The 24,485-nt window shown below is 47.4% G+C and overlaps 1 protein-coding gene across 1 annotated transcript in view; it reads right to left on the bottom strand.

The window, feature by feature from the left end:
* Positions 1–1,953: 1,953 nt before the first annotated feature.
* The window catches only part of LOC105030724 (E3 ubiquitin-protein ligase RBBP6), a 31,675-nt gene continuing 9,143 nt past the window's right edge, over positions 1,954–24,485 (bottom strand). Inside the window, 19 exon segments of the mRNA XM_034295160.1 lie at positions 1,954–3,638; positions 4,003–5,490; positions 5,571–5,712; positions 7,475–9,849; positions 9,851–10,814; positions 13,421–13,540; positions 14,484–14,998; positions 15,310–15,363; positions 16,003–16,151; positions 16,335–16,407; positions 16,524–16,617; positions 17,741–17,845; positions 17,926–18,155; positions 19,166–19,269; positions 19,353–19,525; positions 20,568–20,710; positions 20,842–20,938; positions 21,518–21,606; positions 23,871–23,912. Coding sequence (XP_034151051.1) covers positions 3,117–3,638; positions 4,003–5,490; positions 5,571–5,712; positions 7,475–9,849; positions 9,851–10,814; positions 13,421–13,540; positions 14,484–14,998; positions 15,310–15,363; positions 16,003–16,151; positions 16,335–16,407; positions 16,524–16,617; positions 17,741–17,845; positions 17,926–18,155; positions 19,166–19,269; positions 19,353–19,525; positions 20,568–20,710; positions 20,842–20,938; positions 21,518–21,606; positions 23,871–23,912 — 7,479 coding nt within the window. The 3' untranslated portion in view covers positions 1,954–3,116.

Raw genomic sequence — 24,485 nt, 5'->3', positions numbered from 1 at the left:
TCTGCACTACCTCTCCACAGCCACCAGAGGCCTCTGTCTGCACTACCTCTCCAGAGCCACCAGAGGCCTCGGTCTGCACTACCTCTCCACAGCCACCAGAGGCCTCGGTCTGCACTACCTCTCCACAGCCATCAGAGGCCCTCAATAAGCTGTGTACCAAATAGTTCTCCCTTTATTCTCTGGCCTCTTGTAAAACACTTACACTTCGCATCCGTTCTCCTCTGAGAGAAGAGCAACGAGACAAGAAAGAACACAAGGAGTATGTATTTGAAAGTAGGTACATTGAAAGTAGGTACATCTCCATGCCTCTTTGGCACCTTGTGCCCTCTCCCCCGCCTCCTTGGAGTGGCACGATGAAGCGGAAGAACTCTCGAACCAAATCAAACAAGTGTTGACAGCTGCTACTGACCCAAACAAGCAAATGTGCATTTGAAAACACACAGTTTTGTTTCACACCTGGCACTAAGCCAGAAGGACACGCCGTGGCGCAGAGGGAAAGCAGAGGAATGACAGATAAATGCAAAGTCATACCGATTTTACAGACCTGCAGGCGCAGAGAGGTTTGAAAATTTCCCAAAGATACACTGCAAGATTTCCGTATGTCCGTTTGCTGTTTAGTGTGAGCAGAAGGCAGCATTCCAACTGGCTCGGACAGACTGGACCCGGCTTCAGGAGGAAGAAATGTCTGGGCTGAGATAATCTAATAGCCAGACACATGCTAGATGAGTGCCTGTAGTGGGTGAGGAGGACGAGGGAACCCCTGTCACAACAATGCATGATGTCTCTCAACCGTCAAACCTGCTGAAATCAATATACTATTAACACCTATAGGGAATGGAGGGAAGGAGAGAGCCAGTTATAAACAAAGTAGGAAAATATCAAATGTCAAAAACAAAGCTAAGATTATTTAGGCTTCGTTTATACTGAAAGTCTAATTCTGATACACATACAGTATCTCACAAAAGTGAGTACACCCCTCACATTTTTGTAAAAATTTGAGTATATCTTTTCATGTGACAACACTGAAGAAATGACACTTTGCTGCAATGTAAAGTAGTGAGTGTACAGCTTGTATAACAGTGTACATTTGCTGTCCCCTCAAAATAACACAACACACAGCCATGAATGTCTAAACTGCTGGCAACAAAAGTGGGCCCAATTAGACATTTTCCCTCCTCTGTGTCATGTGACTCTTTAGTGTTACCAGGTCTCAGGTGTGAATGGGGAGCAGGTGTGTTTAATTTGGTGTCATCGCTCTCACACTCCCTCATACTGGTCACTGGAAGTTACTGCCTGTTTCAGATCCTATCAATCAGAAATCTATCAGTTTTTATGTATGGAGGGTGTGGTCTAGGGTTCATGCGTTTCACTGGGAGGACTGCCCTGCAACCCAAACACCTCCCAGCTTCTACACCACCCTCCAGCAACAGGTCATGTGGCGGGGGACTAGGGTCAGTCAGGATTCTATGTTGAAGTATTATTTTGAATCCAAGGACTGCTCCCTCTAATTTCTCGGGTGTCCTGTTGAATTTGAGGACCTAATTTCTTGGACCACACACTATGACTAACAGGCTGGCCTGTCCAAAGTCCACCTGATCATCCCTTTCCTTGTCTGGCTGAACAGCTGATGTGGTTTCCACCTGAAGACTCCATAGATAGACTCTGTATGTATTGACCTGCTGGACAATTGAACATGCAAATTATTTTATATGGGGGTCAAACAACCTCTTAATCTTTACTTGGCACAGCCAGAGGGGGGACTGGCCAACCCTTTGTCTGGCTCCACCAGGTTTCTCCCCAACTGGGGTGTTTCTCATAACCACAGTTCACCAAATTCATGCCGTTGCTCGCTCTTAGCGGATTCTAGGCAGGATGTGTGTACAAGCTCTTAGTGATTTAAAAAGGGCTTCCTAAAAAGCATTTGATTTATATAAAAGGGAGAGACAGCTCCACATTTTGCTGAAATGTTTTTATTTTTTATTATTTTCAAAACAAGAGAAACAGTTCCCCTCTGGTATTTATTCAGCTGGTATCTAAATTAAACAGCGGTATATGCAAAACAAAAACAGAAAATGGTATAGATAGATGGACTTTCACAGTGCATAAGCATGTACCATTCAGACCAACAGACCCTACACTCTCCAGTGCGTCTCTACCAAGTCCAGCTCTAATAGCAACAATATTCACATATTGTCATAATTGTATAAATAAAATTAATTCAGGTGCTGTAAGATATGGGACACAAATTACAACTAGGGCTGCAAAACAATTTCTCAAAATTCCAAGGTTTTACAGAAATCCTGTTAGGAAGATTCAGTAAGGAAAAAAATGGAAATCTGGAAACTACCGACTGGGATTTCTGGGAAGTCTGTATTTTGGTAAAGGTACAATGATTTTGCAATCCTCCTGCCCACACTAGGGCCTTCAGTACCTTGGTCTGATCACAGCAGGGTGACATTCATTTGCATATCTCTGTAAAGTGCTCTACTTCTTCCTTACAGGTTTTCACTAAAGAATGCATATTATGATTTGGTATTTGGTACAAAGGTCTTTTATCAGTGTCCCAAATCGGCCCTGTTTCAGCCTTGGTGAACAAATCGGGAACACGGGAGCATTTGGGACACACACCTCAGGACTTTGTGGTGGAAAAAAACAGATCAATTAGATATTTATTTTTAAACACAAAAAAGTTCCAACCATCATTCAAGTAAACCCAGTTGCCCCAAGCAGCGTCCTTAGTCAGCAGTCAAAAATAACATTTTGTACATCAGCACTAAATTACTTTAAATTAATTCAAATCCTCAGCAAACCTAAATCTCTATATCTGAAGTGAACAACTCGCTGAGCTGAGTGAGTCTTCCACTATCGCTGGTCTGCAAACAGCACCCCAGTTCCCTAGAAAGGTCCCCACTGTGGAACAGGAGTCATTGGCTTGGGGTGCACTTCAAAGGGAACACTGTGCCATTTGGACCGCAGACGGGCCGACCCTCTGAGACTAGTTTACTGACAGAGGTCGGGAACCTCCCAAATTGACCCCTACTCCTCATCTGGTGTCCTGCAGGGTCCTGACACTAGACCGGGAACAGGTTGTCTGAGACAGACTTCATATTGACGTCTTACAAGGCCAGGCTAGCCATTTGGTCTTCTCTCTGCTCCTCCTCATGGGACTCATCTTTCTCTCCATTGTTCTCCTCTTTCCCTGTCTCCCAGTCTTTCTCCTTGTTTTTCTTGCCTTTCTTCTTCTTGTGTTTGTGTTTCAGTGCTTGGATCTCTCCCTCATCTGACTCCAGGTTCACCTGTTTCTTCTGCTTTTTGTGTTTCTTGTGCTTCTTGTGTTTTTTCCTCTCCTTTTTGTCTTTCTTCTTCTTGTCTTTCCTGGTTCCTGGGCTGCCGGCGGAGCTGGCACTACTGCTGCGACTCCTGCTGCTCCCCCCTTCCACTACTCGCTCTCCCTCTACTCTTGCTCCTACTCTCTCCTCCGCCCCTTCGGAGATCTCTCCCTCGCTGTAGTCTGGCTCAAAGGCTGCTTCATCAGTCTCTGGGATCAGATCAGGAGGTCTGGAAGAAGGGATGGATGGAGGGGGTATGACCGGAGGGTGCTCCCTCTCTGTCTCTTTCTTCCTTTCTTTCTCCTCCTTCTCTCCCCCCCCCCCCCCCTTTCTCCTCCCTCTCTCCTTTCTTCCCCCTTCTCCCCTCCCTCTCTCCTTCTTTATTCCCCCCTCTCTCCTCCCTCTCTTTCTTCCCCCATCTGTCCTCCCCCTGTCTCTCCTCCCTCTCACCTTTCTTCCCCCATCTGTCCTCCCCCTGTCTCTCCTCCCTCTCTCCTTTCTTCCCCCATCTGTCCTCCCCCTGTCTCACCTCCCTCTCTCCTTTCTTCCCCCATATGTCCTCCCCCTGTCTCTCCTCCCTCTCTCCTTTCTTCCCCCATATGTCCTCCCCCTGTCTCTCCTCCCTCTCTCCTCTCTCCTCCCTTTCTCCTTTCTTCACCCCTCTCTCCTCCCTCTCTCCTTTCTTCACCTCTCTCTCCTCCCTCTCTCTTTTCTTCCCCCCTCTCTCCTCCCTCTCGTTCTCCCTCTCACCACCAGTCCTCCCACCAATCTCCTCCACAGCCCACTCCATCTTCTGTCTCGCCTTCTCCACCTCCCGCTCTCTCTCCTTCTTTCTTTCTCTCTCCCTGACGGCTCGGGGTACCCCGGCTCTGTTGTCAGTCTTAAGGGGCAGTGGGAGAATTTGTGGTGGTGTGGTAAGTGGGGTCTGTGTTAGAATCAGGGCAGGTAGGGGTTGTGCAGGTAGGAGTGTCTGGTTGTCTGAGTCAGGTTGTAAGATAATCTTTCCACTTTGGTCTGGCTCTCTGGCTCCCAGGCTGGTCTGGTGGCTCTCTCTCCCTGCCGATGAGCCCTCTTGGTCTCTGGGCTCCTCCACTTCTCCCTCCCTAAGTTGGCTCTCCATGGATCTGGGTACCGGAGGAGTGGCATGTCTGTCCTGCCTGGTGTCCCAGCCAGGGCTGGTCTCTCTGGGCCTTGCCGGCTCAGACCTTCCCTGGGCTCTCCGGGTGCTGGAGGTAGATGGTTCCGATGGGTATCTCTTGGAGGGTGGAGAGTCTTTACCGGTCTCTCTGCTGTCGAGTGGTCTGCTGTGAGCATCAGTGGTGTTGCGGTCTTTATGGTCTCTGCGTTTGTAGTCAGGGTGGTCTTTGTAGTCTCTCTGCCTGGTGTCCGGACAGTCTTTCTGTTCTCTGTTGTTCTCTCGGTCATTAGGTGGTCTGCGGTCAGTGGAGTCCTTGTGTTTAGGGAGGAGGTGGTCTCTCTGTCTGCGGTCCGTTGTGGTGGGGTTGTGGTGAAAGTGGTCTTTATGGTCTCTCTGCTTGTGATCTTGATGGTCTCTGGCGGTGTGGTCTGGCTGTCTGCGGTCAGAGGAAGAGGTTGCACTGTGGTCCCTGGAGAAGGTGGAGGGTTTTCGGTCACGTGAGGAAGAGTGTGAGGAGGAAGAGGAGCTCTTCACACTGCTGTGGTCACTCCCTCTCTCCCCAGCCCTCTCCCGTTCCCTCTCTCTTCTCTGAGAGGAAGAGGGAGGAAGCTTTCTCAGTCTGTCCATCTCTTTGTCACGACTCTGTTCCCTCTCCCTTTCTCTGAACTTCTCTCTGTCCCGTTCTTTAAACCTCTCCCTTTCCCGTTCCTTCTCCTTAAGACGCTCCCTCTCTCTCTCCTTCTCTCTCTCCCTTAATCTTTCCACCTCCTTGTCTTTCTCAGGTGTGTGGCAGTCTTCTCGGTCTGTGCCACTAGAAGGTGTAGGGGTTCTCTCTGATTTGGGCGAGTCCTTCTCTTTAGCTCTCACCCGGTCTCTTCCCACTGTGCTCTCAGTCGTCACGGTGATTTGTGGTGCCGGAGGGAACGGGAGAGGGGGTGTGAGCAAGGGCCGGAGTGGAACCCTGACCCCTCCCTCTTCTTCCTCCGATTGGTAGTCCTCGTCCTCCCACTTAGAGCGAGGGACCTGGGGGAGGAGAATAGATCTGTTGATCTTGATCTTTCTATTTGTCAGAATGGTGTCTGAAGCATATTGTGGGCGTGTACCTGAATGAGAACGATCTGGTCTTCAGCGGGAGCAGAGCTGTCGTTGGTGTATTCCTCCAGGGTTTTAACCACAGTCTTCTTCTCGGTTCTGTCCACTCCCGTTCTCCCACGTGCAGGACTACTGCTTCCTGGGGAACTGGTGCTGCAACACAACAACAACACCACCACCAGTTACAGTTTACAGGATCAACCATCTGAAATCTCCTTCCACCTTACAAGCCCTGACCCCCATCACCCTCAGCCTCTACGCCCTGACCCCTACACCCTCAACGCCCTGAACCCATCACCCTCAGCCTCTACGCCCTGACCCCTACACCCTCAACGCCCTGAACCCATCACCCTCAGCCTCTACGCCCTGACCCCTACACCCTCAACGCCCTGAACCCATCACCCGCAGCCTCTACGCCCTGACCCCTACACCCTCAGCCTCTACGCCCTGACCCCCATCACCCTCACCCTCAACGCCCTGACCCCCATCACCCTCAGCCTCTACGCCCTGACCCCCATCACCCTCAGCCTCTACGCCCTGACCCCCATCACCCTCACCCTCAACGCCCTGACCCCCATCACCCTCAGCCTGTACGCCCTGACCCCTACACCCTCAGCCTGTACGCCCTGACCCCATCACCCTCAGCCTCAACGCCCTGACCCCATCACCCTCAGCCTGTACGCCCTGACCCCATCACCCTCAGCCTCTACGCCCTGACCCCATCACCCTCAGCCTCTACGCCCTGACCCCATCACCCTCAGCCTGTACGCCCTGACCCCCTCAGCCTCTACGCCCTGACCCCATCACCCTCAGCCTGTACGCCCTGACCCCATCACCCTCAGCCTGTACGCCCTGACCCCATCACCCTCAGCCTCTACGCCCTGACCCCATCACCCTCAGCCTCTACGCCCTGACCCCATCACCCTCAGCCTGTACACCCTGACCCCTACACCCTCAACGCCCTGACCCCATCACCCTCAGCCTGTACGCCCTGACCCCATCACCCTCAGCCTCTACGCAATGACCCCATCACCCTCAGCCTGTACACCCTGACCCCTACACCCTCAGCCTCTACGCCCTGACCCCTACACCCTCAGCCTGTACGCAATGACCCCATCACCCTCAGCCTGTACACCCTGACCCCATCACCCTCAGCCTCTACGCCCTGACCCCATCACCCTCAGCCTCTACGCCCTGACCCCATCACCCTCAGCCTGTACGCCCTGACCCCATCACCCTCAGCCTCTACACCCTGACCCCTACACCCTCAGCCTCTACGCCCTGACCCCTACGCCCTGACCCCTACACCCTCGGCCTCTGTGCCCTGACCCCATCACCCTCAGCCTCTAAGCCCTGACCCCATCACCCTCAGCCTGTACACCCTGACCCCTACACCCTCAACGCCCTGACCCCTACACCCTCAACGCCCTGACCCCTACACCCTCAACGCCCTGACCCCATCACCCTCAACGCCCTGACCCCATCACCCTCAACGCCCTGACCCCATCACCCTCAGCCTCTACGCCCTGACCCCTGCACCCTCAACGCCCTGACCCCATCACCCTCAACGCCCTGACCCCATCACCCTCAACGCCCTGACCCCTACACCCTCAACGCCCTGACCCCATCACCCTCAACGCCCTAACCCCCATCACCCTCAACGCCCTGACCCCATCACCCTCAACGCCCTGACCCCTGCACCCTCAACACCCTGACCCCTACACCCTCAGCCTGTACGGCCTGACCCCCATCACCCTCAGCTTCTACACCCTGACACCATCACCCTCAGCTACGTCCTGAGCCCCTAGAACACCTACACACTACGTCTGTATTTTCTTAATTTGGGCAGGTACTTGATAGCATGCGTTACTGTAAGACATGGCCAAAAGGTATTGGACCAGGGAACATGACTCACCTCATGTAGTCCACTGTGACTCTTGGTATGTCGGCTGTTAACACCTTCCGGCTTCTCTTCGCTTTGCTCCTCTCTGCTCTTCCCTTCAAAGAACTGCTCTGATTGGCTGTCTTAGATCCGGCCACACCCACAATCATGCATGCTCCAGCCCTCTTGCCTCCTTCTCCCTTCATCTCCCTCTCCACCAGAGGCCTTGTGGGAGCCCTCTCCTTCTCTCTCTGCTTCTCTTTCTCTGTGTCCGTGTCGGGGTCACAGGGTTTGGGGTCACAGGGTTTGGGGGTGTCAGGGAGCTCCACTCTGGGAGATTTATTTTGAGACGTATCCATCTCCTTATCAGACTGGCTCCTCTCCTCTTTTCTCTCCTTCCTCCTCCTCTTCTCATGCTTTGTGTCTAGAGCTTTCACCTCATCTCTCCTGGGCTTGTCCTCCCTTCCCGAGCCCCTGTCTTGCCCAACCCCTGCATCTCTCTTCCCTACCTGGTCAACCTTGGCTGATTTAATCAAGTCGGGGTCCGTTTGGACCGGCTCAAACTGGTCAAGGTCAGTTCGGATTGGTTTGAAGTGGTCTGGCTTAAACTCGTCTGGGTCAGTTCTGCCAAGCTTAAACTCGTCTGGGTCAGTTCTGCCACGCTTAAACTCGTCTGGGTCAGTTCTGCCACGCTTAAACTCGTCTGGGTCAGTTCTGACGCGCTGTAACTCGTCCGGGTCAGTTCTGACCCGTTTCAACTCGTCTGGGTTGGTTCTGACACGCTTAAACTCGAATGCGTCAGGTCTGACACGCTTAAACTCGTCTGGGTCAGGTCTGACACGTTTAAACTCGTCTGGGTCAGGTCTGACACGCTTAAACTCGTCTGGGTCAGGTCTGACACGCTTAAACTCGTCTGGGTCAGGTCTGACGCCCTTTAACTCGTCTGGGTCAGGTCTTACGCCCTTTAACTCGTCTGGGTCAGGTCTGATGCGCTTAAACTCGTCTGGGTCAGGTCTGACGCCCTTTAACTCGTCTGGGTCAGATCTTACGCCCTTTAACTCATCTGGGTCAGGTCTTACGCCCTTTAACTCGTCTGGCTCAGTTCTGGCGCGCTTAAACTCGTCTGGCTCAGTTCTGGCACGCTTAAACTCGTCTGGCTCAGTTCTGACGCGTTTAAACTCATCTGGCTCAGTTCTGACGCGTTTAAACTCGTCTGGGTCAGTTCTGACGCGCTTAAACTCGTCTGGGTCAGTTCTGACGCGCTTAAACTCGTCTGGGTCAGTTCTGACGCGTTTAAACTCGTCTGGGTCAGTTTTGACATGTTTAAACTCGTCTGGCTCAGTTCTGACGCGTTTAAACTGGTCTGGGTCAGTTCTTACTGGTTTAAACTGGACTGAGTCAGTTCTGACTGGTTTAAACTGGTCTGATTTACAATAAGCTTGTCTTGGATCTATAGATGGGGATGCCGGGGACTGGGATTGCATCTGTCTCTGAGGTGAGCTGGGGCTGGACGAGTTTGACTCATCTTTTGCCTGTTTGAATAATGGCTCATTTAAAGAGATCTTGTCTCGGTCAGTTCTGGCTGGGGCGGTCTTGTCTCGGTCAGTTCCGGCTGGGGTGGTCTTGTTTCGGTCAGTTCCGGCTGGGGTGGTCTTGTCTCGGTCAGTTCCGGCTGGGGCGGTCTTGTCTCGGTCACTTCTGGCTGGGGCGGTCTTGTCTCGGTCCGTTCTGGCTGGGGCGGTCTTGTCTCGGTCAGTTCCGGCTGGGGTGGTCTTGTTTCGGTCAGTTCCGGCTGGGGATGTCTTGTCTCGGTCACTTCCGGCTGGGGCGGTCTTGTCTCGGTCACTTCTGGCTGGGGCGGTCTTGTCTCGGTCCGTTCTGGCTGGGGTGCTCTTGTCTCGGTCCGTTCTGGCTGGGGTGCTCTTGTCTCGGTCAGTTCTGGCTGGGGTGCTCTTGTCTCGGTCAGTTCTGGCTGGGGCGGTCTTGTCTCGGTCAGTTCTGGCTGGGGTGCTCTTGTCTCGGTCAGTTCTGGCTGGGGTGCTCTTGTCTCGGTCAGTTCTGGCTGGGGTGCTCTTGTCTCGGTCAGTTCTGGCTGGGGTGCTCTTGTCTCGGTCAATTTCTGAGTCTCTCTCTCTGGCACCTTTAAAGCTCTTTGACAATGGGTCTATCTTGGCAGTGCTGGAGTTTGGTCTGCGTTTGGACACTCTTTCCCTGTTCTCATTCCTTTCCGAGGTCCACCTATCAGCCTTGTCAGATCTGTGTGAAGATGGAACTAATGCGTCACTGTCCATTGGCTCATCTCGTACTGGGGTGGAGTCGTTGTGGCTTGACGAGCCAACGGGAGCACTCCTTGTCCTCTTCTCCTTGCGGGCGTCATCCGCAGAGTCAGATGCACTTACAGATGATGACTCTCCTTCCCCCCCCCCCCCCCTCATTCTTCCCTCCTCTCTTCTCAGTCTTCCTCCTCTTCTTCTGCTTGCCATGCTTTTGCACCTTTAGGTCGGAGGTTACCGTGAGACTGGCCGTGGTAGCGGTGACCACTGGATCCCGGTCACCTTTATCCATCTTTGGTGACGTCTGAGGATCCTGACTGGCTGGCCAAACCGGCGGTAGGTGCCCAAACTGCTCGGCACACTTCTCCTGGTATGTCATTGGCTGATTTCTGCCCCTGGGGGAGGGGTGTGCGGGGGAAGGGAGGTATTCCTCCCCTCGTCTCCCTCCTCGACTGTAGGGGGAGGAGTTTCGGTGTCTGTGGTGTCGGGGGTAGCGGTCTGAGGGGGGAGCGGGGCTGTAGTGGTCTCGTCCAGCTGAGTGGGGAACAGGAAGGGGGGCAGGTTGTCCCCGGTAAGGAGGGGGGGTAGCAGGAGGAGGGTTATGGGAGCCGTAGGTTTTGCCAAAGTATTTGTCATACCATTCCCTGTATTCCCTCTCCCACTCGAGGTACCGGTCCCTCTCATACGGGTCACTGTTGTCCGGGTCCCGCCCACAGGCAGCCGGTTTACTCTCCCAATCCCACGCCCGACCCGGGTATTTTCTCTCTCCCTCTGGAGGCGGCCCGGTAGGAGCTGGTTTCTTTGAGCTGGGTACTGGAGGGGTGTGTGTCCTGTAGCCCCCCGGGCCTGGTGATCTAGAGCGGGACCGGTACCCTCCTCTCCCCCGTTCATCTCGGCCCCGGTAGGGGGGAGGCGAGCGCGACCGGCGGTAGCCGCGGGAACGGGAGCGGTAGCTTCGAGGGCGTCCGGAGCGGCGGGAGTAAGACCTGGGACGAGATCTAGAACGGGAGGGGGAGCGACTGGAAGAGCGGGAGTAGGAACGAGAGCGGGATTTGGAGTAGGAGGAGCTGCTATAGGATGACCTGGACCGCGATCTGGACCTGGAAAGACAGGAGGAGGAGGGGAGGAAAAGAGAGAAGAGATTAAACTAAAATTGTAACAGCATTGTGTTACCACTGGTTGAGTATTATGTGACTGTTGTATTAGTCGTATTGTACAACCGCATTTCCAAAAAAGTTGGGACGTTGCATAAAATGCAAATAAAAACAGAATGCAATGATGTGCAAATCATTTATCCCTATTTGAATTGAAAATAGTAAAAAGACAACATATAAACATACCAAGAAATATTATTGTTTATGGAAAAATACATTTTGAATTTGATGCCAGCAACACGTTTCAAAAAGGTTGGGACAGGGGCATGTTTACCATTGTGTTGCATCACCTCTTCTTTTAACAGTACTCTGTAAGCGTTTGGGAACTGAGGAGACCAATTCCTGTAGTTTTGAAAATGAAATGTTCTCCCATTCTTGCTTGATACAGGATTGCAGCTGCAGTATGTGGTTTGGCTCTGTCTTGCTGAAATAAGCAAGGCCTTCCCAAAAGACGTTGTCTGGATGGCAGCATATGTTGCTCCAAAACCAGAATATATTGTTCAGAATTATTGGTGTGTTCACAGATGTGCAAGTCACCCATGCCATGTGCACTAATGCACCCCCATACCATGACGGATGCTGAGTTTGGAACTGTGTGCAGATAACAAGCCGGATGGTCCCTCTCCTCTTTAGTCCGAGGGACACAGCGTCCATGATTCCCAAAATAATTTCACAGTTTGATTCATCAGACCACAGGACAGTTTTAAACTTCACCTCAGTCCATCTTAAATGAACCTTTGAATTGGTTTTAACTTGCATTTGTGGATGAAGTGATTTCCACTACAGAATCCTGTCAGTTTTTAATGCAGAGCCGCCTGAGAGCCCGAAGATCACGAAACGTGTTGCTGTCATTAAATTCAAAGTGGGCATATATTTTTCAAGAAACTATAACGTTTCAACATTTTATGTTGTCTTTATAATATTTTCTATTGAATATAGGGTTTAAATTATCAGTGCATTCTGTTTTTATTACCATTTTATGTAGCACCCCAACCTTTTGATAACAGTTTAATAAGGTGTTATATTATGTGTGTATGGTGACTACTCTAAGTTTTATTGTGTGTGGAATGTGACTATTGCAGGAGTGTTATATTATGAAACTTATGACTACGGAAAGAGTGCTATATTGTGTGCCTATTGTGACTATTGCAGGAGTGTTAATTGTGTGTGTAATGTGACTATTGCATGTTTTATGACTATTGCAGGTTATAGATATTTTATGACATGCAGGAGTTCTTTTAATGTCTGTCTGTCGGGACTACTGAAGTGCTACATTATCTGTGTATTATGTGATAATTGTGATTAACGAAGGAGTTTATTTTGACTACTGAAGGAGTGTTATGTGTTAATTGAAACTATTGCAGGTGTGTTATATTTTGTGTGTATTGTAACAATTGCAGGTGTGTTGTGTATATCGTGACTATTGCATGTGTTATATTTTGTGTATATTGTGACTATTGCAGGTGTGTTATAGGTGTATATTGTGACTTGCAGGTGTGTTATATTATGGGTATATTGTGACTATTGCAGTTGTGTTATATTATGGGTATATTGTAACTATTACAGGAGTCTTATGTTATGGGTCTTTTATTACTATTGCAGGTGTGTTATATTATATGTATTATGTGTATATTGTGACTATTGCACGTGTGTATATTATTTGTGTATTGTAACTATTGCAGGAGTGATATATTGTGTGTATTGTAACTATTACAGGTGTGTTATGTGTGTGTATTGTGACTTGCAGGTGTGTTATATTATGGGTATATTGTGACTATTGCAGTTGTGTTATATTATGAGTATATTGTAACTATTAAAGGAGTCTTATATTATGGTTTTTTTATTACTATTGCAGGTGTATTATATTATATGTATATTGTGACTATTGCAGGTATGTTCTATTATATGTATTATGTGATAATAGTGATTAACGAAGGAGTGTATTTTGACAACTGAAGAAGTGTTATGTGTTAATTGAAACTATTGCAGGTGTGTTATATTTTGTGTGTATTGTAACTATTGCAGTGGTGTTATGTTGTGTATATTGTGATTGTTGTAGGTGTTATATTATGGGTATATTGTGACTATTGCATGTGTGTATATTATGAGTGTATTGTAACTATTGCAGGAGTGTTATATTGTGTATTTTAACTATTGCAGGAGTGTTGTGTGTATTGTGACTATTGCAGGATTTTTAAATTGTGTGTAATGTAACTATTGCAGGTGTGTTATATTATGGGTATCATCATCATCATCATCTTCTTCCGCTTATCCGGGGCCGGGTCGCGGGGGCAGCAGTCTAAGCAAGACTGCTTAGACTATTATGGGTATATTGTGACTATTGCAGTTGTGTTCTATAATGTGTCTTTTATTACTATTGCAGGTGTGTTATATTATGGGTATATTGTGACTATTGCAGATATTTTATATTATATGTATTATGTGTATATTGTGACAATTGCATGTGTGTATATTATGAGTCTTTTATGACTATGGCAAGAGTGTTGTATTATGTGAGCATTGAAATCTTGCTGTTGCAGTATTTAACTGACCTTGAGTAGGAGCGCCGTCGTTCCTTCTGGATCTTCCGGTATTCCAGTAACTCCTTGGCAAAGTCGTTAGTGAACTCATCCAGCTTTGACTTCTCTCGGTTAACAAAGCGTCCGTGGGAACTTAAGGAAGAGGGAAGGAAAGGATGGTTAAAAAATAACTTGTAGATAAGTAGAACAGTGAGAGAAGACAATGAAATACTGGCATATTAGTTGGCTTATTATTCTTTCATAATTAAAAAGGTAAACTAGATTGATTTTAGCAGAGGTGGTTGTCTTTCAAAAGTTATCTATGAATTAATTCACCTATTGGATAGTCTTAAATGCATAGAAATACAATGAGGACCATAGTCAATGATTTATCCATTTATCCAGTCAAGCACATAATCCTCCCCAGAGAGGCTAAAAACGTTTAGACACTGTGCCCCCAGAGGGCTTGCTGAGAAAGAGGCTTCAATTCAGGGGGTCAAGAGTCACAGGTTCCAATACAGAGTCACTCACGAACTAAACCAAAGGGGGAAAGACCAAACAAAAAATACCTTTGCTGTGCCCATTAGAACTAGGGTGGTAAAATTTCCATACATTTCCAATTTTAAAATTCTTGGACAATTCACCGATTTCATGAAAAATACATTGTATTTCCTGTAATCTACCAGTACACCAACTTTTGGGAAAGTTACAGGTATTCTTCCCAATAAGTAATAAGTAAAGGGAATAAATATTTGGGCAGTGATTAATGTTTCTGTTTTGTATTCCAGGACTTAGTATATGAAATAATACAATGAATATCAGATTAAAGTGCAGACTGTCAAGCTTTAATTTGAGGGTGTTTGCATCCACAGCCGATGATCCATATAGAAAACCTTTTGGACGTCACAGGGTAATTAACATAATGTACAATAAAGTTGTACAACAGTTACATCATGAATGAACTGACCCCAGTCCATTGGAAGCCTTACCTACCCGAAATCCATTGTATCATCTACATCTAAAGTTGTGGAATAAAAAAACAACTAAACATTTGTCACTATCCAAATACTGTCAGTGAAGCAGTAAGAAGACTCACTCATCCTTCAGCCTTCTCTGTTGTTTGTAGAACTCATCTTTGGAAAGGAAGGAGGAGGACAGGGAGGGGATGGGGTTACCAGTGAGTGGGGGCTGGGTGTTAGGAGGCGCCCAGGGGGGGTTGTTGACTCCTGGGGTGGGCAGGTAGCCAGGAGGGGGCAGATGGTAGCTGGTGGGAGGCTGTTGCCCAGGGGGGTATTGAGGAGAAGGGTACTGGGGAGTGCGGACACCAGGGGGCTGGGGGTGGGGGGACGCAAAAAGGGAGGGAGGTGTGAAAAGAGGGGGAGGCACAGAGGAGGGAGGGGGCTGGGAGGGAGGTGGTTGGGAGGGAGGGGGCTGGGAAGGAGGGGGACAGTTGTGGTTCCTGCCATGACTTGGGAGAGACAGGAGAAGAGGACATGACATCATTAGTGAGGTGTGAATACAGCACATATATTCAATCTGACAGGCAGGCAGGCATGGAAACAGGACAAACACACTTACAGACAGACACAGACACACGCGCGCACACACCTGCAGACGCGCACACGCGCGCACACACCTGCAGACGCGCACACGCGCGCACACACCTGCAGACGCGCACACGCGCGCACACACCTGCAGACGCGCGCACACCTGCAGACGCGCGCACACCTGCAGACGCGCGCACCCCTGCAGACACACACGCACCCCTGCAGACACACACGCACCCCTGCAGACACACACGCACCCCTGCAGACACACACGCACCCCTGCAGACACACACGCACACACACACGCACACAGACCTGTAGAGCCAGACTGACACACATTGACCCACATTGACCTGTAGAGCCACAGACACAGACCTGTGGAGCCAGACTGACACACATAGACCTGTAGACCCACAGACACACATAGATCTGTAGACACACAGACACACATAGACCTGTAGACCCACAGACACACATAGACCTGTAGACCCACAGACACACATAGACCTGTAGACCCACAGACACACATAGACCTGTAGACCCACAGACACACATAGACCTGTAGACCCACAGACACACATAGACCTGTAGACCCATAGACCCACAGAAACACATAGACCTGTAGACCCACAGACACACATAGACCTGTAGACCCACAGAGACACATAGACCTGTAGACCCACAGAAACACATAGACCCACAGACACACATAGACCTGTAGACCCACAGACACACATAGACCCACAGACACACATAGACCTGTAGACCCACAGACACACATAGACCCACAGACACACATAGACCTGTAGACCCACAGACACACATAGACCCACAGACACACATAGACCCACAGACACACATAGACCCACAGACACACATAGACCTGTAGACCCACAGACACACATAGACCCACAGACACACATAGACCTGTAGACCCACAGACACACATAGACCCACAGACACACATAGACCTGTAGACCCACAGACACACATAGACCCACAGACACACATAGACCTGTAGACCCACAGACACACATAGACCCACAGACACACATAGACCTGTAGACCCACAGACACACATAGACCCACAGACACACATAGACCTGTAGACCCACAGACACACACAGCCTTATAGAGCCAGACTGATACACACCTATCCCAGTGGAGGTGGCTGTCAGACATTCTGGGGGGCGGAGGACCAGGAGGGGGACCTGTTGCTTAGGAACATTTCAATGTTAGTAATTCAGCCCACACTTATCCAGAGGGACAGTAGATTTGTGTAAAAGGAGCTTCTTGGTCTTAGTAGGTAAAATTTGGAACAAGGTTTTAAAGCAGCATTTAGAAAACTGTTTGAAAGACCACAATTTCATACTTTTTTGTGTTAAGCACAATAACTTTACCTGTCCTCTGCAGGGAGTGACTAAGAGGCTGGGGCTGGAGCTTGGGTTGGGCCAACACTGGAACATGGTAGCCCTACAGACAACACACACAAGCACATGAACTAGGCAGACTCATTCACTCGTCATCATTTGTGAATTTATAGTGTAAGTGCATGCAGATAGAGCCGCCACCCTCTAGTTGGTGTTTACCTTGGCCATGAGGGCAGAGGGTGGAGGGGCAGTGGGTGGGGCGGTGTCAGGAGGGCCCACCATGGACTGAGCACCCATCATAGCCTGTGGCTCTCTGTGGAACCAACATGCATCATCATAAGTCCTCACTGACATTACATTGGGGGTGTGGACAGAGACAACATCATAATGAGTTAATATTCTCACCAACGATACATTGGGATTGTGGACCAACAATTTGGCAATAAGCCCAACACATGCATACTCAGCAACCAACCTAAAATATAAATTCACATCTCTGAGCACTTGTTTGCATCATTAGAAATTGCAGCAAGTTGGCTTAGGAAGTAATATTTTACATATAGGTCAGGTGTTCTGAGGACTCATGGGCAGCATTTCTGAAGTTGGCAGACATTATTTGCTAGTTACTTTAAGATTAGCTAGCTAGGTAACGTCATGTGAGCTATTTAACACCTGCTAAGTAAGCTCAATTCAGTTGAGCTAACTAACATCTGCTAAGCTAGCTAACGTCAGTTGAGTTAGCGAATATCTGCTAAGCTAGCTAACACCAGTTTAGCTAGCGAACATCTGCTAAGCTAGCTAAAGTCAGTTGAGCTAGCTAACATCTGCTAAACTGGCTAATGTCAGTTGAGTTGGCTAATATCAGCTAAGCTGGCTAACGTCAGTTGAGCTAGCTAACATCTGCTAAGCTGGCTAAAGTCAGTTGAGCTAGCTAACATCTGTTAGCAAGTTTTCAAAAACAAGTACGTTTTCAAAAAAAACATTTGCCTCCTGCCATTGCTCAATTTGAACGGCTGACCAAAAACTGCTGATCAACTGACTTAAGCAAATCAATATAATCTTAATTTTACATGTGTCAAAAAATATTTGAGAATTGAATTGTTATCATACCCAAGAATTGGCTAGCTATCATATCTAACTACTTAGCTCACATATTTAATGTTATTAGCTTGTTTATACATGGGGCCGGAAGTGTTCTGTGAATTCTGAACCTTAACCTCATACTTTACCACTCAACTGACAACAACACACATTTGAGCGCTGCATGGCATTCACAAAAGTTATCACTGGATGGTATGTCCGCAACATAACACACACAAATTGACATTTGGACAAGTTCAAATTATAAAGAAAATCTATTGCTGATGCAAATGCTGTATTCATCTCAATGAAGCTCTCAGGCCCTTTGACAAAGTGGGAAAGTGTCAAGGTTTTACTTTGGCATCAGGATGTCGTTGTGATTGGTTGGATTCTGTGAGGGGAGGGCAGCTGAGTATGATGGGCCACCAGCCAAGTGGGAGGAGTAACCATGCTCCCCTGTCCTGTGGGACACAAACATTTATTTAAAATATATTTAGTTGTAACCATCAATAAATAAGATCCCACTTTTAATTTTTGTTACCTGGGGGACGTGCCATCCTGTTGCTTCTGAGACAATGGCTCCATGTCTGAGGCTTGAGGGCGGGGCATGAGAGGGTCCTGTTGGTTCCTGATAGGCTGCAGCGGTCGCTGAGGGCGGGACTTAAGCTGAGGAGGGGGAGTGGGGATAGGGCTGGGAGCAGTGGGGGGCGGGGCTGATCCCTTCTTCATGCGTTTCGTATAACCAGTCTCATTCTTAAAGTTGTTCACCGCCTGGGTGAGGTGACAGGATGGGAAGACAGAGGGGCATTGGAGGATGGGGGGGAGGAGTGACAGGAAGGGAATGGAGAGACATAACCAATATTAAGCCCTGACAAGGACAATGGCACAGAGCTTTCACATTTCTGATATGATACCATGTGTTTCTGACACTAACTGGAGAACCAGGTGGTTCTGACACTTCCCCTCACCTAACTGATGAACCAGGTGGTTCTGACACTTCCCCTCACCTAACTGATGAACCAGGTGGTTCTGACACTTCCCCTCACCTAACTGATGAACCAGGTGGTTCTGACACTTCCCCTCACCTAACTGATGAACCAGGTGGTTCTGACACTTCCCCTCACCTAACTGATGAACCAGGTGGTTCTGACACTTCACCTCACCTAACTGATGAACCAGGTGGATCTGACACTTCCCCTCACCTAACTGATGAACCAGGTGGTTCTGACACTTCACCTCACCTAACTGATGAACCAGGTGGTTCTGACACTTCCCCTCACCTAACTGATGAACCAGGTGGTTCTGACACTTCCCCTCACCTAACTGATGAACCAGGTGGTTCTGACACTTCCCCTCACTGGAAAACCAGATGGTTCTGACACTTCACCTCGCCAAATTGGAGAACCAGATGGCTTTGACACTTTTCCCCTCACCTAACTGAAGAACCAGGTGGTTCTGACACTTCACCTCACCGGATATCCAGATGGTTCTACCATGTAGACATTTCACCTAACTAGAGAACCAGACTGTTTTGACACTTCACCGGATATTCAGATGTTTATGCCATATAGACACGCCTGCTTACTGAAAAAGGCCAGGGTTTATAAGGCACACTTGAGACAGTCATACTGACTGGGTAAAACAACAGTTAAACTAACAATTTCTTAATTATAGCAACACCCTTGGAGGAATTTGGGTAACTGCCTTGCTCAAGGACAGGACGACAGATTTCCCACCTTGCTGGCTCAGGGATGTAAACCAGCGACCTCTAGTCTACGTACCTGCCGCAGGAACTTGTTTGCTATGAGGGCGTCAGGCGAGACGTCTGATTGGCTACAGGTGGGACACACATGTTCCTCAGATTCCAGCAGAGATGTACGGATACCTAAGGAGGGGAGGCACCTGTCATAACACCCATTGATCTTCACAGGAGCGTGTGTGTGTGTGTGTGTGTGTGTGTGTGCCTACAGTCGTCGCAGTACGAGTTGCCACAGCAGGGGATGACCACGGCATCAGCCATCAGGTCCTTGCAGAGTAGGCAGAGCAGCTCGTCAGGAATGGGATCATCCTCCTCCTCAGAGCTGGACTTATCTTTGGGGACAAACGGAGGCTTCTCCTTCTTGCCGATAGCGTACGCCTCACTAGGGAGGACACGAGACACACACAGACAGACAGCTTAGTTAGGGAATGGAGGGGTTATTCTTGAGTCTATAGTAGGGACATTATAGAGACAGGGTTAGGGGTCAGTCATCTGCCAATAGTATAGAGGCATGGGTTAGTCATGTGCCTCAATTAACCACAATTATGTCTGGTATTACCTTAAACTTGAAACAGCCACTAGTAACACTAGACGTTGCAAATTTTACCAAGCAAGTGTTTCAAGGGGTGATAGTAAAGGGGCTTAGGCTTACTAGCTAACGCTAGCTAAGTTGGCTGGTGCCACTGAAGATCACTTAACTGTGCAATTTCTGATCTCGAAATCCATTCAGATTCACAGCATAATAGCAAGCCTACCTGTTTGGTGTTGTACAGCCTTTCCGATTAGTTTCATTTTCAATCGATTAGCCAGAGAGGCTGTCTCCTAAAGAGCCTAAAGTTAGACTAGCTCCATTTTGATCAAGTTGTGATTTGACAACAACAAACTAAATGAGACAATTCACAAGGAATTAATGATTTTAACCAAACACATAAGAAAATGCCTATATAAAAAAGTTAAGGAAAATTGTCAGTTTGTCACATTGCTACAGAATTTCCACAAATGCTTATTCTACCTTACCTGGAGTGTCTTTCAACATATTTTAATAAGATTTGATTTTGTTAAAATAGTATTAAGTTTCAATCTTAAATAGTGCTAAAGTTCTGAATAAAAATTGTATGACATACAATTCAGTCGTGTACAAAATTATGGCAATCATAGCACGTAAACAAAATAAAAATGTCAGTATCAATATTCAGTTTTTGCAGATACTCTAAGTTCAACATTCAGAACTAGTATCGACAATGAACAAGGTTTCAGTGCACCCCTATCTGGGACATCCCACAAGTATGAGGTTTTAGGGATTATATGAGGTCAGGGATTATTGTAGGGATGTTACAGGCGCAGGGGTTTGGGGTCAGGGGTCACGCACGTGTCTATGGTAGGGATGTTAGAGACGCAGGGGTTTGGGGTCAGGGGTCACTCACGCGTCTATGGTAGGGACGGCATAGCGTCCAGTGCTGGTCAGCATGGCACCCTTGATTGATGGGTCATCCACCTCCATCATGAAGGAACGGGGGATCCCAGTACTCTTCTTTATCCTCTGGGCTGGCTCAAAGCCTTTGTCCTTCTAACACACACACACACACACACACACACACACACACACACACACACACACACACAATCGACAGGGTGGTCATTTACAGGGTCTCTGGAACATGCTTCCATACACAGCTGAGCAAGGACATGTTGTCTCACCCCGTTGGTAGGACAGTTACGGATGTGGTGTCCGTTCTTGCCACAGCGATAACAGGTGTAGTTGGCTGGAGGAGGACCCGTCAGCTTCTTTATGTAACTATTACAACAGAACATGAGCACAAGATGATAAATCAAAATCTGTAAAAGTCCAAGAGGGAGAATACTTTTTAAATGCATACAGAGGCATTGAGAAAAAAAGCTGTGCTAATAAAGAGCTATATAGTCTAGAAGTTCTGCAGAGACATTACATATTCACAATACGTAATGAAAGCAATAATACCGTCTCTAAGAAACTGTAGATAACAGGGAAGAATTGTTAACACAATGCCTGCTTATACCCATTCAGTCAGAACACCTACAGAACACTGCATTCTACTACACCCATTCAGTCAGAACACCTACAGAACGCTGCATTCTACTACACCCATTCAGTCAGAACACCTACAGAAGGCTGCATTCTACTACACCCATTCAGTCAGAACACCTACAGAACGCTGCATTCTACTACACCCATTCAGTCAGAACACCTACAGAACGCTGCATTCTACTACACCCATTCAGTCAGAACACCTACAGAACGCTGCATTCTACTACACCCATTCAGTCAGAACACCTACAGAAGGCTGCATTCTACTACACCCATTCAGTCAGAACACCTACAGAAGGTTGTACTCACTGTATGGGGTCGTATTCGTGATTCGACTGTGACATCATGGCTCTGATCTTGTCGTCCTCGGATGCATTGGCCTCGGCAAGGTTGGCAGTCTGTCGCCGGGGAGGGGCACCAGGTTATGGGATGGTTAGATAGTCATGGGTGAGAGGCCTGACACCTCACACACACACACACACACAGACGTAGAACATTCCGATAGAAATGTATCATATTGAACAGGTATGCCTCTCTGCTATGTAGATAAAGGCATAATGGAAGCTCTATCAGTAGTATTTTTAGGAGTAATGTTCCCCACACACCCTGCTGAATACAGATCTGTTCCTGTTAAGAGTTAGCCTGTCTGGTCCTGACAGGAGCACCACACCAAAACGGCAAAATCTGTCAGATCTCTCCCAAGCCCATCTAGCAAACAGGCCACAGATCTTGCCAAAATCTTTAAAACTTCTAGTGATTGGACACAATTGCTGCGCCAAACCCATAACTAAAAAGAAAAATCAGCTTCCAAAAATGTGGAATAAACTGTAGAATCAAATCAGCATGGTTTTCAAGCAGATGCTTTCCATTATGAAGAAGCCCTGATCCACAGAGAATTTGGATCTGACAGAAACTAGGCCCCATTGGGACGGGGTCGGCCCGGCTCATACTCGCTCCGCCAAGTCAGAACACACAACTTGGTAAATATGAAACTTGGTTAATACTCTTGAGAAAAAAAAAACACTTTTATACAAGTTGGTGTCTTCAAAGATAATGTAAATACACTGGGAACAATAACTGCTGTTTTCAGTAACACAAATATAGCCAGAGGGCTGGAAGACGTTCGCTTTTATTGACCCAAATATTCAAGAACACAACAGAAACATTTATACTTAACAGTCCAGTCTCTTTACTTACTACAACACGTCTTTATTAGGTCAGCCATACAGACAGACTTGGGAATGTTTTTTTCCATTAACAATAAGGAAACTCTCCTAACCTTCAGGTATTTCATTACATAAAAATCTGTACCATTTACAATACAATGAGTCAGAAAATAAAGCAAGTATTAAAGCACTTCATATCTGCACTGCCATTTCAGGATATATTTAACCCCCACCCCTCGGCTCCATATGTAGTCCACAGACAACCGTTAACTACCAGAATGTGTTCACAGGTGGTGACATCAGGGGTAGACAATGTTGGTGGATCAGTGTTAGGTTGCACAATACAACAAATACAAATGTACAGTCTGTCAACAGGGTTGGAATCAGCAGCAGAAATGTAAAGGCAGCATTACTGAGGGCCGATAAAATAAATACGATACGTTGGTGAAATGGCAGGGCTTCACACTTCAAGGCCACACTGAGCTACGGCCCGAATAAGAGTGAGCACGCGTGTGCACGCGCGCATGAGTGTTGAGTGCGTACGACGGTTTGTGTACACGTGAGCTCGTGTGTATGGCTTGAGGCTGAGCAGCGGCAGATGTTAAGGGAAGGTAGATCCTTCAGACTCAGACAGAGCTAACTCTTCAGAGGAGCACATCATCATCAACATCTTCAGACTCAGACAAAGCGAACTCTTCAGAGGAGCACATCATCATCATCATCATCATCAACATCATCAGCATCAACATCAGTTAGATAGAAATACTATAAAATCAACAATAAACTGTCTACAAAGTTAACACTGGCTCACCCAATACTCTGATAATGACAAGTACAATAAGCCTTGAGAGGTCAAATGATTGAATTCATCATCCTGTATTTACAATCAGGTTCAAATTTAATTAAGGACAGGCACCATATCTGTAGTTCTTTTTAAGACGGATAAGATCAACTCAAATGTAAATACATCTATGAAAACCCACACAGACATTTACAGGGGGAAGATATAACAAACATTTAAAAACAAACCAACCAGGTGAAAGTAATTGTCCTGATAGTAGAATTTGAAAAACGGTTCAAAATAAATCAACTGTGACAGAAGAGGAAGGGAGATGGTATAGTATACCTTAGAGAGAAGGGAGGGAGATGGTATAGTATACCTTAGAGAGGAGGGAGGGAGATGGTATAGTATACCTTAGAGAGGAGGGAGGGAGACGGTATAGTATACCTTAGAGAGGAGGGAGGGAGACGGTATAGTATACCTTAGAGAGGAGGGAGGGAGACGGTATAGTATACCTTAGAGAGAAGGGAGGGAGACGGTATAGTATACCTTAGAGAGAAGGGAGGGAGACGGTATATTATACCTTAGAGAGAAGGGAGGGAGACGGTATAGTATACCTTAGAGAGGAGGGAGATGGTATAGTATACCTTAGAGAGAGGGGAGGGAGATAGTATAGTATACCTTAGAGAGGAGGGAGGGAGATAGTATAGTATACCTTAGAGAGCTGGGCCAGTGATATAGAAGAATGATCATCAATCTGTTTGAATTAAACACAACATCATTACTGCTCCCATAGAGATACACAGACACACTTCAGTTTGTAAAGAGCAACATAAGCTGTCAACAGTGTTTATGCTATTAAAACCAGCCAGTTTAAATTCTGAAACAGGAGTTTACTAAATACATGCTTAATATCAGCAGTTCTGAATCTCTACCCACTTGACAGGATTTCGCTTAGAGATAATTAAACAGCCTATAATTTAAAAAACATTCAGAACCAGTCAGTGATTTACATTTCTAACATTTCATTAAGTTATTTAGTGAAATTCAATTATTTTAATCTTTTCAAAGTCATCTGGAGTTATTTGACTGTAACTCTATTTAAATGTGATTCTGCTGAAAGAGCAAAAGAGAAGGTTTGCAAAAGAAAATTCAACATATTGTTTATCTGCCAATTAAGGCAAGTGATTTTTGGAAATCTGTGATGTGGAAACTTCTAACAGAGTTTAACAATATAAATTATGTATTGAAGTTAGTGGGGAACATGTTGAAAAATACATGAATAGGACGCATCAGTGACTTAACATTTCCTGCACCTCTCTGAAGAGAA

The sequence above is a fragment of the Esox lucius genome, chromosome 11 (genome assembly GCF_011004845.1).
Source record: "Esox lucius isolate fEsoLuc1 chromosome 11, fEsoLuc1.pri, whole genome shotgun sequence".
Lineage (NCBI taxonomy): Eukaryota > Metazoa > Chordata > Actinopteri > Esociformes > Esocidae > Esox > Esox lucius.
This window is presented reverse-complemented; position numbering and strand designations above follow the sequence as displayed.